Source organism: Rhea pennata, chromosome 5 (assembly GCF_028389875.1).
Source record: "Rhea pennata isolate bPtePen1 chromosome 5, bPtePen1.pri, whole genome shotgun sequence".
Lineage (NCBI taxonomy): Eukaryota > Metazoa > Chordata > Aves > Rheiformes > Rheidae > Rhea > Rhea pennata.
Window position 1 is genome coordinate 20,056,700 of NC_084667.1, and position 15,570 is coordinate 20,072,269.

The following is a 15,570-nucleotide window of genomic DNA, read 5'->3' on the forward strand; positions in this document are numbered from 1 at the left end:
TTTTCAACAAGAGTACAATTGCTGTTGTTACTCACCTTCCCCCAGCTAAGTCACAGAGTCTGACACCACTGCTTGCAGTCTGTCCTTCAGCAGCTGGAATGTGAATCTCTCCTGAAGCCTATCAAACTCATCCTCAATTTCTGAGTCAAGCCTATAGGAATTAGCCACACCACCACATGTGGGAGAGTTGAAAAGCCCAGCAGCCACATGCTATATTTGGGTAGGTGCCAGGCACAAACCATCACAGATAACATGATGCCTTGTGACCTATATCTTATCCATATCAGCTCTAACTAATGCAAATTCTCTTCATGTTCCAGAAGGAAAAAGTCCCATGGGGAGAACTGTAGCAGCTTCTGAGTCCTTTATGATCATGCAGAATGAGAAATATCACCATTTCCTTATTAAGGCCCTTACTTGAGGCCACGGGGGGGGGGAGGGGTTACAATTATGCTCATACTATACTAATTATTGGATTGGAATGGCTATATAGCAGCTTATTGGTTATGTAGAGTGTGATCTTGTGTACTAAGCTACTGCAAACACCTGCATTATGGGTTTTGATGGAGAAGTACTGCAGCTCCCAAGAAGCAAAGTCCATATGTTACTCCAATTTCTAGGTCCAGGAGCAAAAGCTCACTTCAGGAGAAGAGCTGTGAGTTTGGCCCAAGGTACATGCACACCACGGGAGCATCATCAAGCTTCTTGCTCTCTGGAGTTCCACTCTCTGGGAGTCATATTTCAAAACAGCTTTGTGAGCATCAAACTTCTTTTGCAAGTATTTCCCCTAAGGGATTGGGGATATAGGGAAAGGGATTGGGTACAAGGGAAGAATCAGGAGAAGGAGCTCCTTACCCTGTCTTCAGGTTTCAGAAATACTTAGGGCAGTAACCCCAAGAAGGAAGCACAACCCATGTAGAGTAGTAAAAGAACACAACAAAATATCCAACTGTATGCTGCTCCAAGGGATGGCAGGGTGGGAAATTTGTCCCTAAAATACCAAGCAGGCAGCACAAGTTGTTTATAAAGAGGCTACATTTGTAATTACAAGTTAGTTTAGCTGCCCTGCTGTCATGAGTAACTACTAGCAGAAGAAAGCTATCATTGTCATCATCTCTTCCCCCAGGGACCAGTCAAGGCTGATGATACTGCAGCTTCAGGTCTGAACTTTCTTGGTGGAACAACTCCCTCCAGTGGCAAAACAGAAGTTGTTTCCACATAGCTCAGGCAGTTGGGGGCTAAACTGGGGACAAGCAGCAGTGATAGCCTTCCCCCTTTCTTCTAACTACAGATGAGACTGCAGGAGAAACAACCGCATCCTTCCCCACCCAGAAGCCATCTGTTCAGGTTCAGTATTTTTGCCTTAAGCAGAGTACTCTAAGTTATGAAACCCTGGGGCAGTGTAGCCACCTGACTAAAGCAGGGCTCCTGGAAATCAGCCAAAAAGAAGGGAACTCACACACAACCCTGAAATCAAGCTTTTCCTCAAGCACAGTCCAGTATAGCCTAAAGAAACAAGTTTTACTTGCAGGTCATTGCCCCCCTTGTGATCCCAAGTTCTCTGAGACCCAGTTAAGCACTTCCTGCTCCATGCCCCATAAGTCAAGGTAACTGGAGTCTTGACTTAAAGCTAGCTTCCAGGAGTGTTTGCTGATAGCAGTAAAGTTCATGCTGCTTCTTTGTCCACATGAGGACTTATGCCATGTTTATGAATCCCTATCAAATCAATGACTCCAGACCCTACTACTGCTTGAAAGAAATTGCAGGTTTTTGTAAAAACAGCCATTTTAAATGCATGCATGCAGCCAGCAGCTCACTACAGGTTCTGAAGAGTTGAGAGCCAGCTCACAGCTGCTTCTCAACTCTGCTTAGCTAAGGGAAGAAGATTATTTATACAGTTGCTCTATTTCTCAAGAGCTTTCCAAACACTCAAGTATATGGTGGTATCATCTACAAAAACAGCTGCCTCAAATTTCTTCCTCCTCATTGTCGCAGGAGAAGGACAAAGAAATCTCTCTAACAAAATCCCAAAGAACACTACAGAAGATGGGAAGGGAGGGCAAAAAATAAAGCTAGCTAGAAGGAGGGGGGGAGATCATCTGCTGTATGCACTGTAGGCATAGTAGCAAGCATTTTTTATTTGTATGAAATCATAAGTCTCTGGGACTAACTCTGTAACAATACAGACCATACAGAATTTGAAGCGACATCTTCAGACATGGAGTTTGCTCAGCCTGGGAGATGATAGTTCATTTGAATTACCTGCCTACCACTTAGCTCACCTAAGAGAGCTCAGCTTCACAAAACAAGGCAAATTGTATACCAAATACAGCCTAGTAAAATTGTCATTACCTTTGATAGGTGATAACTTCATAGTTCACATTAACCTCACAAGCAGGCCTCAAAATACCATTTGAAGACCTCAGAGCATACTGGCATATATTTGCTGCTTTCTGACAAATCATTTGCTGCCTTGAATAAATAGGGTGTCAGTGGTTTGCATGTAAAGCAGAAGAGGCAGTGAGAAGGTAGGGGGAAAACCAGTAAAATGCACAAGTCTTAGGCAGACTTTTTTTTTTTTTTTTAGCAAAGTCTTTATTACAGAAATATTCACCATCTAGGCTTTTAGATCTGTACATGCATTTCTTCCACTGGGAAGATGTTGCTAAAAACAGACAAAAACAGAAGGAGGAAACGCAGCACAGGTTCTTCTTTACTTGCTGCTGAGCCTTGGCATCTGTAACTGAACATGAACCTTACAAATAAGAACACATTACTGAATAGACTTTGTACTACAAAAGCTAGCAAGCTTTACTGCTAAGGGTGCCTTCTGCTATAGCAAAGGTCAGTTTGGAAGGATCTGTGTGAGAAGGGACAGTGGTCTCAAAATAGCAAAGCCTTATCAAATGTCCATGAAGTCAGTTGCCCAGTTATAGCCCCTCTCCTCAGTCAACATATCCAGAGATGAGGACAGAGCAGGGCCTCACTGCTGGGACTCTGATCCCCTAGAACAGACCTTCACCACTTCTTTCTTGTCAGAAGGAAAAGAGAGTAGATAGTGAAACCATTCCTTTAAACTGCTCATTCCTACCAACCCTACTCCTGACAAGAGACAGGACTCTTGACAGTCTGTCGACCACACCTGTAAGGAAAAGGAAAAGGCTCTCTCACCAAAGTACCTTGTATTCAAGTTCAGGTCTCTGACAAGAAGCATCCACTTCTCTCCCACATCACTTCCCGCTGTCAGGGTGAAGACATGCATGTGCAATTGCAGGAAATCTACTCTACCCAAGCCACCTCTAAGACTGACTGAGGATTTGCACCCAGCTCCTTTATCAACAAAGTTGGGGAAGTTTTTCACCTGCATTTCTTTCTTGTGCTCTAGATCAGTCCTTGCGTCCAGCCATTGGTTGAATGGAGCCAACAGTCCTGCCATTACATAGAGAAACTGCCCTGCCTGCATCAGTGCAGAAACCAGCTATTTATCTGCTGCAGTGCTTTCCCTCAAGACAGAGCTCAGGATGCAGCAACCAACAGCCACAGATCCACACCACAGTGGAGTCAACAGACTAGACAACTAAAAGCAACTTATCCTTACATCCAAACTACATAGCCCAAACCTGGGCACTGGTAGTAGAGAATTCCAAGATACAGAGTCTGCAATCCAGTCAGATATCCCTCCACATTCATAATTAAAAGCCACAACTAACAAACCTTATATTAATAATGGGAGCAGGGGGAGAATCAAATTAAAAATCAATCTCTGTAGAAGTTGGCAACCCAAGAATGCAACTAGCAGAGCCAGCCTGGGGCTGAGCGCACACTATGCAGTGGTCAAAGTGCCTCCAAGTTGACAGGAGCCAGCAAAGCACTGCTAGGCTGAGAGGAAAGGGAAGAAAGGCAAATAGGAGAAATGTGTCAACTCCAGAACTCATGGGACCCGTTCCGAGAGCAGCTGAGCAACACCACCACAATCTGCCAGGCAACACTTGAAATAGGTAGACCTGACTCCTTCCCGGTGGCTTCTCATCACACAACACAGGAAGAACTCTGCTGAAGGCAAGGCTTGGCTCACTCCAGAAGCAGGAGAAGTGAGTACGAGGGTAGTGATCAATATTTCAGATGAACGCAAGCTGAAAGATGCATCATAGGGTTAACTGCAAGGGAGGAAGAATGCCTATGAAGCATGGCTAGCTATCACCACAAGTCAGTGAAGTAGCGAAAGTTACGAAACCACTGGAATCTCAACAGGAATTCTGGCTCATGGAACAAAAAAATAATTTTTCTTTCTGGGGGGAAAGGAAATGGGAGGGAGGAAGAGAATTACTCTATGCTAGGCCTGGTGAATTGTAGAAGAATGGAGATATGAATAGGATTATACAACACGGAGTAGGTAGTAAAAGCATTGTCCCCTCAGATTAATCAGTCTCATGTGATATAAGAGACTTAAGTTCTGCTTCTTGAAGTAGAAATAAACCAGTGGCAGGATGCAAGTGGCCCAAGGGTCCTATTGCCAGAAGATCAGGCTGTATTGCAGCTCTAATGGTTCTTAGCAGAGTGGTATCAGAAATGGGATGTCACAGCAATAATGGTCAATGGTTGGACAGTCTGGATATGAAGCAGGAATGTTCTGTTTGCTCCTTCCTCTGCAGTGCCATAGCTCTGGGGTCAGCAGACTCAAGACTTGGGCACTTTGGTGTAGTCTTCACTGTGTATGTTCTTGCAGAGTGCAATGGATAGCATCATCCCCAGCAACTGGAATAAATAATGAAGAACGGGAAGTCAGTCAGCAACCAGAAAGATAAGGAGGTGTGAGGAAATGGTGGTACAGCACAGTGGAATGCAGTGGTCTCCTTTTAATGACACCACTCAGAGGACAGAGTTGGATCCCAATACAAGGGAAGTCCAATAGCCAGGGTGCCAAAAACATTTTGCTGCAGGAAGATGTGCCTTCATCTGGAATCTCTCCTATGGACTTTTCAAGGCAACAAGTGGTTTCCCTCTAGTGGGACACAGCTTGTCTCATTCTTCCTGGTTATGCATGCAGTGAATTCCAAAGTACTAGACTCACCAGCAGGAACCACAAGTAGACATGGCTCTGTCCAACCTTAATTCAACCAGTAAAAGGAAGAATTCAAAGCTCCAGCAAGACACAACCAAGAACTACAACTGCACTGCCTTAAACCAGATGTCTACTGCTATGGAAAAATAGCTTTGCCTTTAAAAAAAGTCTGCATGGGTAGGTGGGATCACATGCCACAGACTGACTTACCTCTATAACAGCAACACCTGTGCAGACCCCAAGAATGATACCAAGGTTGTTCTTCAACCACTTCTGGACACCATCCACACATCCCTAGGGAGAAAACATGGTCACAGAGAAAGAAGTAGAAATCTAAGTATTTCAAGACTAAAGATCCATAAGATATCTCCTCTTCTGCACATAGAAAACATTCCAGTTGCATGCTATACCAGGTTTCACAGCAACAGCATAAAAAGGTAGGATCCCTTAGCTCTTCCCCATAGCCCCAACTTCTATGTGCACTTCAAGCAAAAAAAAAAAAAAAAAAAAAAAGAAGAAAAGAAAAAAGTGAAAACATGCTCTAAAATACTTCCCAGAGGAGCAAGGAAATGTGATTTCAGTGGAAGCTTCACAAGACTGAGCTTCACTCACCTGCTGATGAACAGGCCAGTCATCAGATTTTGCAGTGCTGTTAGAAGGGATACCTTGATCACAGAAACCGCTATCTGTCATGGAGTCCTTGGAACTATTGGAGCAGGAGCAAGGATAAATGGTCATGCTTCTGTTGATGAGAACTGCATTGTTTTCCCAGTCCTTTGCTCCATCCCAGCCACAGCAGGCAATCTAACAAACAGAGACAGAGCACTGTGGTCTTACACTTTGCACTTGTAACATACTTCAGGTGAAAACAAACAAGCAAAGTAAAGGTACACAGGACCTCCCCATGCAGCAACAACAGTTGGGCCATATAGTTTGTATGAAAAAGCTGCATCAAACAGTATCCTACTTACCAGTCAATAAGCTATGCACAGAGCAGTCCCCCCAAAAGGACCATTATTTCCTACCAAAGGATTACTCTGTTAGTAAGACAAGAGTTAGGAGGCCACTTCTAATAGACTTTGAGCATAGCATACCATAATATACAGGAGGCAGAAGCCATGGAGAAAGCCTACATATTCAGACTTCAGTAAGCTTGATAGAAATTGACACCAGTTCTACAAAATGTGATTTTGACTATAGCTTTTGTAGACTAAACACTAGAAAATCTCATGTAACTTAAAGGTGACAATGCTGAATAGAAGTAATACTGCAAAATAGATGTTGCTGACAAGTCAGCTGGAAGACAGTAGTGTCCTGTGCAATACATCTGAGACTTTGCAGACCCTCTGGTTCATAGTCAGATTGATTTAGCAAAGAGAAGCCATGCAGGCAAGAGATTAACATATTAACATTTCAAAGATGTCACAGAGGACTACTACCTAATCTTCCACTACAGATGTCATTTCCATAGGTTTAAATGCTGAGGGTTTATTTTCGAGTAGCACACACCAAGCAGATGCAAAACAGAAACCTGAAAGTCAAGAGTTCCTGATTGCAAGGTACGATTGCCCAAGTGGCACAGCAGCAGCTAGCCACCGCATGATGGCGTCAACATGCTGCCAAGCCCCAGTAAGTAAGACCAAGTCTGTGCCTGCCTTGCTGCAGCAAGGGACTGGCTGAAAATGGGATGAGGAAAGTTTTCCATTCAAAGAGACGTTTACATTCCTATAAATAAAACTGCATATATTGGAGGGAACGACACATCAGGAGGTCCAAAGACCAACATCTGGAAACTTAGCTGCAAGCGTGGATCCCAGTGCTCCATGGCAGCACAGAACAGGGAGGCTGGCTATTGGACTTGAGGTGGAAGTCTAGGGAAAAACTCTCTCTTCTCAGCAGGTAAGCATCATGTGTCAGTCCGACACAATGTATATTGGAATGGAGGTACGAATAGCCGAATGCCCACACTGGGATTAGCATTTGTTTTCTGAGGTGTTGAAATTTCAATATTTAAGAGCCTCCAGAAGGAACTACCTCTATCTCATGGAGGTTAGGACTTTTAACTCCATTAACTTCTACAGAACAATTTCCCCCTTCTTGCCCAACACAAATCCAAAAACTCTAGTATATGAGATGAACTAGATTCCTAACACTCAACTTCAACTCTGCAAAACCTTTTTATTCTGCTCCTATGTAAAAGGGGACTAAAGCAGAATCCTCTCTAAACAGTGGACTCGGCCTTCAGTCCATTAGTAAGGAGCTGCAAATACAGTGATAAGACATGAATAAATCATTCTCCCCCCAAAGAGGGGAAATACTGCAGATAAGTGTTGCAAAGACAAGAACAGCCAGAAGAAACTTCTGTTCCTTGTACTTACTACATGTCAGCCTCATGCTGGGCACATTTAACCACAGTAGACAGCCAGCTCCCATGCTTGAGGTTTGGCAGTCAACAGCTATCATGACTCCAGCATGCCTCAGTACTGACCTAGTTGCTCAAGCACTGACCCTGACATGAAAGCAGAACTCATGAGCAGTTGGATGGCTCCCAAGAACACTGGCTCTTATAGAGGAGCTGTCACAGTAAAGCAGCAACATGCACCAAGAAACAAGGCAGCCAGTGCAGCTGCTTTGCCCAGCAAAGCTAGGGACTTCACTTGCTACAAAAATAGCCTGCATTGTGGCTTTCATGCAGACTAGGACATTTTGAAGACCTTGCAGATAAAGGAAAGAGCAGAATGGTTGAGGTGCCACATAAAAGGCCACACACACCGGGCTAGGCAACCAATACTAGTTAGTCTTACCAGCCAGCATGTAGGAATGGTTCAAGGTCTTACCTAGCATTAGAAAGCAAGACAGTTTTCTGGTACACAGGCACCAAATCCCATGGACAGCTCTTTAGAACAGCCAATTGCAGAGCACAACATGTTGTGTTATAGACACTTATGACTGTAATAGGAAAGTTGGAAAAAAGTCTCTCAACTTGGATAAAACAGACAGCCACTTAATTTCATGTGGCCAAAGACATTTTTCTGTGTGCAATAGCGTTATCCAGCAATTTCCTATGCTAAAGATGCAAGTCAAAGATCTGAGAGGTGTATATCCACAACAAGGCTCTCACACATGAGTCAAGTGCTACAGAAGGATGCTACAGAAGGAGATGTCTCCTGTCCAGCACTGAGAACCACAAGGATAGACTATATGACAATCAAAGCTAAGAGGGAATCTTCAGGAGGTGAAGGATAACATCAGCAGCACAGTTTATGACTGGAAAGAAGAGGGAGAAGATCAAGAAATGTTAGCTAGGCCTCTTAAAAAAAAAAAAAAAATCCTGTTCCCTATCCTCAGCCTAGTTTTAACAGCCACTTGCTACACTGGCAGAATAGCATCACCTGCCTCTTGTTGGCCCTGCCCAGTGGCTCACCTGTCTCTGCACATAGTCCCATGCATCCTGTAAGTTGTTCTCCTCCTCATTCGAAGGGTCATAAGTTTCAATCAGCCCTCTAACTATGACGGACAACTCTTCTTTCAACTGTTAAAAGAAAAAAAAGGGGGGGGGGGGCAGATGGGGGGAAGACAGAGTTAGATTGGTCAATTCCTTTTAGCCTTTCTTTGAAGTCTAGGGCAGAAGACATCCCTACAAGGTGTGCTTGACGTGCAGTGGGTCCATCTCCCTGAAGGTGGAGAAAAAAAACACAGATTTACCACAGTCAGGGAGATTTAAGCATTAAAACACTTTGCTATAACTCCAGTGAATAAGGCTAGAGCAAAGCAAAAACCTTCAACATTAAAATCTCCATGATGGCAGTTCCGGTGAGCGAGGCTAGAGAAAAGAGACAGACTACAGATGACAGGCACTGCGACTACACGCACAGAGGAACGGAAAGTGTCTTCTCAGTCCTCTTCCAAAGGGCCAGAAGCAGGCAGTAAGGGCTCATATTCCCAGAATATCAGCAGCTCTTCTAAAGTTGTAGGAAAAAGACAAATAAAAGTATTACTAAAATGAGGGAAAAAAAATATTTAAGAGGTCCACAAGCTACGCTTAAAGAAAAAAGCAACAGAGGCAGTGACATATCCCCCAGACTGACCTTGAAATGGCTTACTCTGCAGTCTTGTCTACATTTAAGAACAAGCAATAAATATAATCAACATGTAAAATGCAGAATGGGTTTACCAAGATAAAAATCCCTCTACAGTGGCCAGATGACATTTGCTGAGATTTTTTTTCCTAGGCAGAAGTAAACCCAACAAATCCAGCCTAGACTTCAGTGATGCATGTGGTCTGCTGCTGTGTGAGAGGGTAGTTATTCTAGAAGCAAATTAATTCTTGGTCCCTATTTCCTTCATCAATCAGTTTCTTCTCAAGCTTATTGAGAGGAAGGGAGACTGCTACTCAAGTTCCTAAAAAAAAAAAAAAAAAGGAGGCTTGGAACAAATTCTTTCCCTTAGTGACAACAACATATTTAGAGCATTAGTGGGAAGTATATTTCATGCATATAGTTCAGACATCAGACAGCAGTCATGCAACTCCTAAAAACCAGAATAGAAAGTGAAATAAATTTCATTATCAAAAAAAAAATCAAATTTGTGAAGTCATGGGCCAGTAAGTGTTATGAAGCATAGAAGTCAAACAGATACCACAGAAAAAAAACTCTATATGCTCACTGGCCACCAAAACTAGAAATCACCTATTAGGCTCTAGTGACAGAGTCAGAATTTAAAAAAGCACACCACACAACTCAAAAACACACAGGCTAAGTATGCATCCATGGATGCAGAAGAGATTGGAAAATAGTGAAAAAAAATGGTACAAAGCACAAACTGGACCTCTTCTGAAATACTATATGCTGCTTTGATTACTCAAATTTTTAAGAGCTACCTGAAACAAGTAACAAGTAAAGCTGAGGGGATATGTCAAGCCTCAGTCTTGAAAGGAAGGCAAAACAGGAGGAAATGCATAGCTTTACTATACAACACAACAGCCAATGCACCCAGCAAGTCTGTGCCCGGTCAGAGAACAGCTACTACCCTAATGAGCAAAGGCAAAGCAGTGTGAAAACAGAGAACTGAGCATGTTTATCAAAGATCAAACAATTGCTGCCTGTCCCAGAAGAGCAAGGGGAAGGATCAATACAAACTGGAGGACAACAGTGGCATATAGACTCACAGGCAACACATCTCTAACCTTGCAGGGCAAGTAAGATTTCGATCCAGAATCTCAGTCCTTGTGGTTAATCTCCTAGCACAGATAAGGCCCTTCTCTACAACTCTGGGAAGGTATGAGTCACTGCCTACTCTTGAAGGCAACTGAGTTTTGTGATATACAGCTGTTGGAAACTTCCCTTTTTCATAAGGCATTGACCTGCCTCTCCCCAAATTCTTACAGCTGCTGCTTCTATATTAAGGCAGCAAGTACTGCATCTGTCTCAACTGCTCACTAACAGTCTTATGAAGCTTACACATATCGGTAAGTTCCCCCCACCTCACCCCAATTCCTTATGCAGAGAATTCACATCATTTCTCAGCCTGGTGAGAGGTAAAAGCTACCACTTCAGCAGGCTTCTTGACAGTCTTCCTCCCACCTCCTTCTGAAGTTCTTCTCAGCCAGCTTGGACATGGGATAACTGCCATTGCAAAGGACAGACCCTGATCACAGGAAGTCAGAGAACCGTCATTAGAGTGCTTGAGGGGCAGCAGAGTCACATCAGCCCTGAGCACTGGGATGCTCTTACTCCTGCATGTTACCATTGTGTCAGCAGTGCTACATTATATTTCAGAGCTGTGGAAAGGTTTTTCCTTTTCTTTCTTGTTAAAGGATGCAAACTGACATTGGTAAACTCAAGGACACCTAGCAGCAGTAAGCAGTGTCTATTGTTAGAGAGAAGTTTCAGGCCATAGCTGATTTACTAGCATTGAACACTGGCAACTCTACTTTCTAGAAAAAAATTCAGCTTGGTTCACTGCAGTCAGCTAGGTCAGGCCAGACAGATGGGAGCCACATGATCTTTCCTCTCATGATAGCTAACTCTTCCCCACTTAATTACTTTGCTTCCCCTTTTTCTTCCTTTCAAATCAAGGCAACTTGACCTGGTTCTCACTAATGAGATTGGCCTCATCTGCTGCCATAAGCCTTAGAAGATACTGAACCTTCAAGTGCTCATCCTCACCCCTCCTGCACACTGCTGCTCTGTATGCATGAAGGGAGGTGAGGAGAGCTGGGTTTGTTTTCTTACCTTGGGCCCATCTGACCTGTCAGCTATTAGCCCACACAGAGCCAAGAGTCACTTCTGCAAGAATCCCTAGCAGAAATGCTCTTCACAGAGCCACACCACAAGCAGAGACAGGGCCTGAACCAGACACCTCCAATCAGAGCTCCCTTAGGGAAGCTATACCTCTGCTCTTCCTTTATTCTTACACAAGGAGAATAGGCAAGGGGTCTTACAGACAGATCTAGATCTAGAATTAAGGTATGTTAAGTTATTCAAAAGAAAGTCAGATATTTTTAGGCTTTTAGAAAGTAACTTGAGAAAAGGGTTTTAATACACAAACAATAGTACAAGTCTGGAGAGCAGATGCAAAGGCAGCTTATTCATGGGCTTAACTGACAGAGCCACCAAATGGGAAAAACACAGGCACTTGCAGTTGAACGCTTGGCCTTCTACATTTGTCACTGAACAAACAAGCTGGAAAGTGAAGAAACAAGCTGGAAAGGCATATCAGATACTTTGACAGGCCTTCAATACTCCTCCTGTCTTCTCCCATTAAAGGTCTGTCAGGATTCAGTGTCCTATGGAGCATGACAGCTCCAAGAAACTGTTACCCTTGCTTTCAGGGTTCCTGTTGCCTTAGAGCACAAAGCATCCCAATTCAGAAGGTGTAATCCCTTGCTTCCCGCCCTACAGCATGCAAATTCGAAGCCTAGACACCAATGCTATAGCTGATTGCCAGAAAGCAGCAGGACTGTCAGCCTCCCTTTCACACGGGCTTATGGAAGGAGGAAGCTGGGAGAAAGTTGAAGACCAGAGGCCAGAATATAGGTCTTTGATTCCACTCTTGGTCAAAGAATGAATCATGGGAGCTTCTTCTACTGTCACTGAGAGGCACGTCAGTGACTTACTAAAAAGGGAAGTTTCCAACAGCTGTATATCAGAAAACTCAGTTGCCTACAAGAGTAGGTAGTGACTCATACCTTCCCAGAGTTTCAGGGAATTCTGAGGAACTCAAGGGACTCAAGCTAGATCTGCCCCTCTCGTGTTTATTAGCATCTAGCCTGCACAAGAAAGCAGACTAAATAGGAGGGGGCCCTCATCCTCCAGTTACTTCAGTTCCTCAACTAATGCATATTTCCATAGCCCCAGGCAAGCGGCTGCACACAATCACACAGTCCTGTTTGCCCTACTTGCTATCTATTGTTTGCAGCAATCCCCAAAAGACCACTGCTCTCCTTTTGCTCATGACATTTAGAGTCAAGCTTCAGAGAACTGCGTAAACTAGGCCAGAGAAACATTACTGGGACTCTTACATGTTCAGGATCTTGTGATCCAAGGAGATGTAGTTGAGTAGCAACACCCAGCTTGCAAGGCAGAGTGCTATTCGCCAAACTTTTGACAATATTATTTCATCTTCCTCACAAAACTTCCCATTCCACCACAAGTTTCAGTAGATAAGAGATGTACAAAATGGATGTTACAACAACATCCTCTTGCTAGTACTGGGCAATTCCAATCTGATGGGGCATTCCTCTAGCAGTGCCCATGAGGAAGGGAAAACAGCAGCCTGCCTGTCAGACTCAGCTGTTTGCAGTTATGCTAACTGTACTTCAGCATACTTCCATGGGTCAAGGGTGGAAAGATTTTTCTGGAATACCTGTTCACAATCAGCATCAAAAGCTTCAGCCCTGAAAAAGCCAGGGATAGAGGCTAAAAAGTGAATTTGCTCAGTAGTTACTAATCAAGAGGAAGATGGACAGGGAAGAAAGCAACAGGAAGCCTGTCTACCTCCTACAGCACAGAAATAAGGATTTCAGTAACAACTGGAAGAGTAAGCATCACTTGTGCTACACTCTGAATCCAAGAGGATACACTTCTATTATTCCTTGTTTTAATTCTAGCCAAGTCCCTGAAGTCAGAAAGAAGAAATAATTGTGGAGAACACAATGTGCACCTAGGGATTGGTTTTCAGTCTGCTTCACTGTACTCTGAACTACCCCCGAATGACGTGCACCAAGTGAAGCAGAGCGACATTCATAGCATCACTGAAGCACAGCCACAAACCAGTGCATAAGAGGTTTCGGCCAAGACCTTCCTGAAACAGTATTTTTCAGTCTTCTGGGCAGGTACTTCAGGATTCCTGAGGCAGAAAGGCTCTACAGAGGCTCTTCTGTAGATTTTGTTAACTTAGAATTGAGCAGAAGTATCTGAAGTTTCAGTTAGGAAGTCTAGCACTCCTCAGCCCACTCTGCTGGGTTTGGAGGGGTGATGAACTCAGCACAGAGGTGCTGACATGACAGAGGCCCACTGGTTCTAAGAGCTGTACAAAATAATCCCCAGTGATTTTATCCCCTTCCTGGCCTGGCCTAAGTCCAAAAGATCTGAAGCTTAAAAAAAAACAAAAACAAAAAAAAAACCCCACACACACTACTTAGAGTAAGTGAAGTCTAGAGGAGAAATACTGAGGTGCATGGTCCAAAGAAATCACATTTCCCCACTGCAGGGAAATACCCTTCCCTACACCTTTCCCTTTGCATTAATCAGATCTGTTTGCTGAGAATCAGCAGCTTGTTTGAAGCTGTAACTTTACATACCAGCTAACCAACACTTCATTTTTTTTCCCTGTTCCAGCTAGCACAAAAAGCAAGCTATATTCACAACACTTTTGGCAAGGAATCTAGCCAGCAGCTGCTCGCAACCACCACAGCCATCTGTACAAAGCTCATATTAGCTACACCAGGGACAGGCGCTTCCCCTCCCACCAAAAATTCTACTAGCAGACCCTATATAACTTCTCAACCATCTGCTTTCTATAACCACCTACCAAGAAGGTCATCTTAGGAGAAGAAATCACAGCACAGTGCAATAGCATGGACAGACAAGTTACATGGCAAAAGACAGGATTACCAGCAACTGGTACCAGCTACCTGCATACCAGAAGAGAAGCCAGCATGGACACCACAGTTACCATTTGTTTCCACTGTGTGGATGTGACTCCCAGTTTAGCTTCTGAGCAGTTGGAGGCCCAACAGGGAGCTGCCCTGGCCAGGGAACCTACAGCCATGACTGAACATTGCAATGCAGAGTTGCAGTGTGGAGTTACTGTTTTCAAGCTGCACTGTGCAACTGCATTCCTGACAAAGAGATTCACTTCAGTTGTTAAGTCTCTTGGCTCTTAACTCAAACTGTAGTACAGAACCCACTGGATACTGCATTATGGCCTGGAAGAAAGCTGGACAGCTCTCCCTCAAGTTTTATGTACAGCTGCAAAAGGGCTGGAAGTTGAGAAGCAGTCCTATGGCACAAAGCAAGATGATACAAGGAAGGAGGCCAGTCAGAACAGCAATATACTCAGACTGATAACCTGCCAAGGCAGCAGTGATGGCACCACAGTAATAACCATTATTGCATGTCCAAATGGTGGTTTGTAGCAGGACCAAGAGGATCTGTGGCCAAAGCCTTTCAGGAATTTCTTTTTACTGCTCCCAGTACCTAAAATTAAAGCCTGTATAGCAAAGCTTCCTACCCTTTGAGAAAGTAGTATTATCGTGCATCTGCCAAGCCCAGTAAGCAGACCACGGCAAGTAGCTGAGCTAGAGAAAAGGAAGACTCCAGTTATGTCTGCTAATGGTATAACCCAGACTGGAAGAGAGAATTTCCAGGCATTTCCTCCTCCCCCATCACCTCCCACAATAAAAACAAACGAACAGAAAACAGGTAGCGAAAACATAGTTAGAAATGCTCACTTTTTCTTTCTGGAAGTAGATGATCAGTCCAGCAGCCACCTGAGTTATGAGGATCACCAGCAGGCAGGTGAAATACTAGAAACAAAGAGGTGAGCACTATCAGCATTTAGAAAGGTCTGTGCATAGGTAACAAGTTTTGGTGAGATTTTATGGAGAGGAAAAGTCACAAGAACTAGTCAGCATCTTCCCCTGCAAGCAAGCTCTGCTAACAAAATGCGCACCCCAGCAACAGGCTTAAGTTCTGGACTATTTGTAAGTACAAGCAGCAGCTAGAACCAACCTCCCAGGCTTTCTGGCCAATACACTTCAGAGCTTCTCCCATCAGGTCAACAACAAGATGACTTCAGGATGGAGAAGCATCTGCATTGTGTCCTTCAAGCTGGAACTTCCTTTCAGTAGTGGGGCTCTGTCCAACCCAAGTGGATACTGAGAAGCTCCTAATGCCAGGACACACAATACGGCTGTATCTGGTGTCCTGTATACACATGCACTCTGAATATGCAGGAGACAAGTAGCAGGTTGAGGTTTACAAAGATAGTTTCAGCTTATCCAT

The 15,570-nt window shown here is 43.9% G+C and overlaps 1 protein-coding gene across 2 annotated transcripts in view; it reads right to left on the minus strand.

Moving 5' to 3' along the window:
* Nucleotides 1-2,163: 2,163 nt before the first annotated feature.
* Nucleotides 2,164-15,570, minus strand: part of CD82 (CD82 molecule) — a 43,399-nt gene continuing 29,992 nt past the window's right edge. For both annotated transcript variants that reach the window (XM_062577867.1, XM_062577866.1), the window contains exons 5-9: nt 15,018-15,092; nt 8,487-8,594; nt 5,675-5,866; nt 5,273-5,356; nt 2,164-4,755 (exon numbers count right to left, since the gene is read on the minus strand). In XM_062577867.1, coding sequence (XP_062433851.1) covers nt 4,678-4,755; nt 5,273-5,356; nt 5,675-5,866; nt 8,487-8,594; nt 15,018-15,092 — 537 coding nt within the window. In that variant the 3' untranslated portion in view covers nt 2,164-4,677. The remainder of the gene's footprint in view (nt 4,756-5,272; nt 5,357-5,674; nt 5,867-8,486; nt 8,595-15,017; nt 15,093-15,570) is intronic.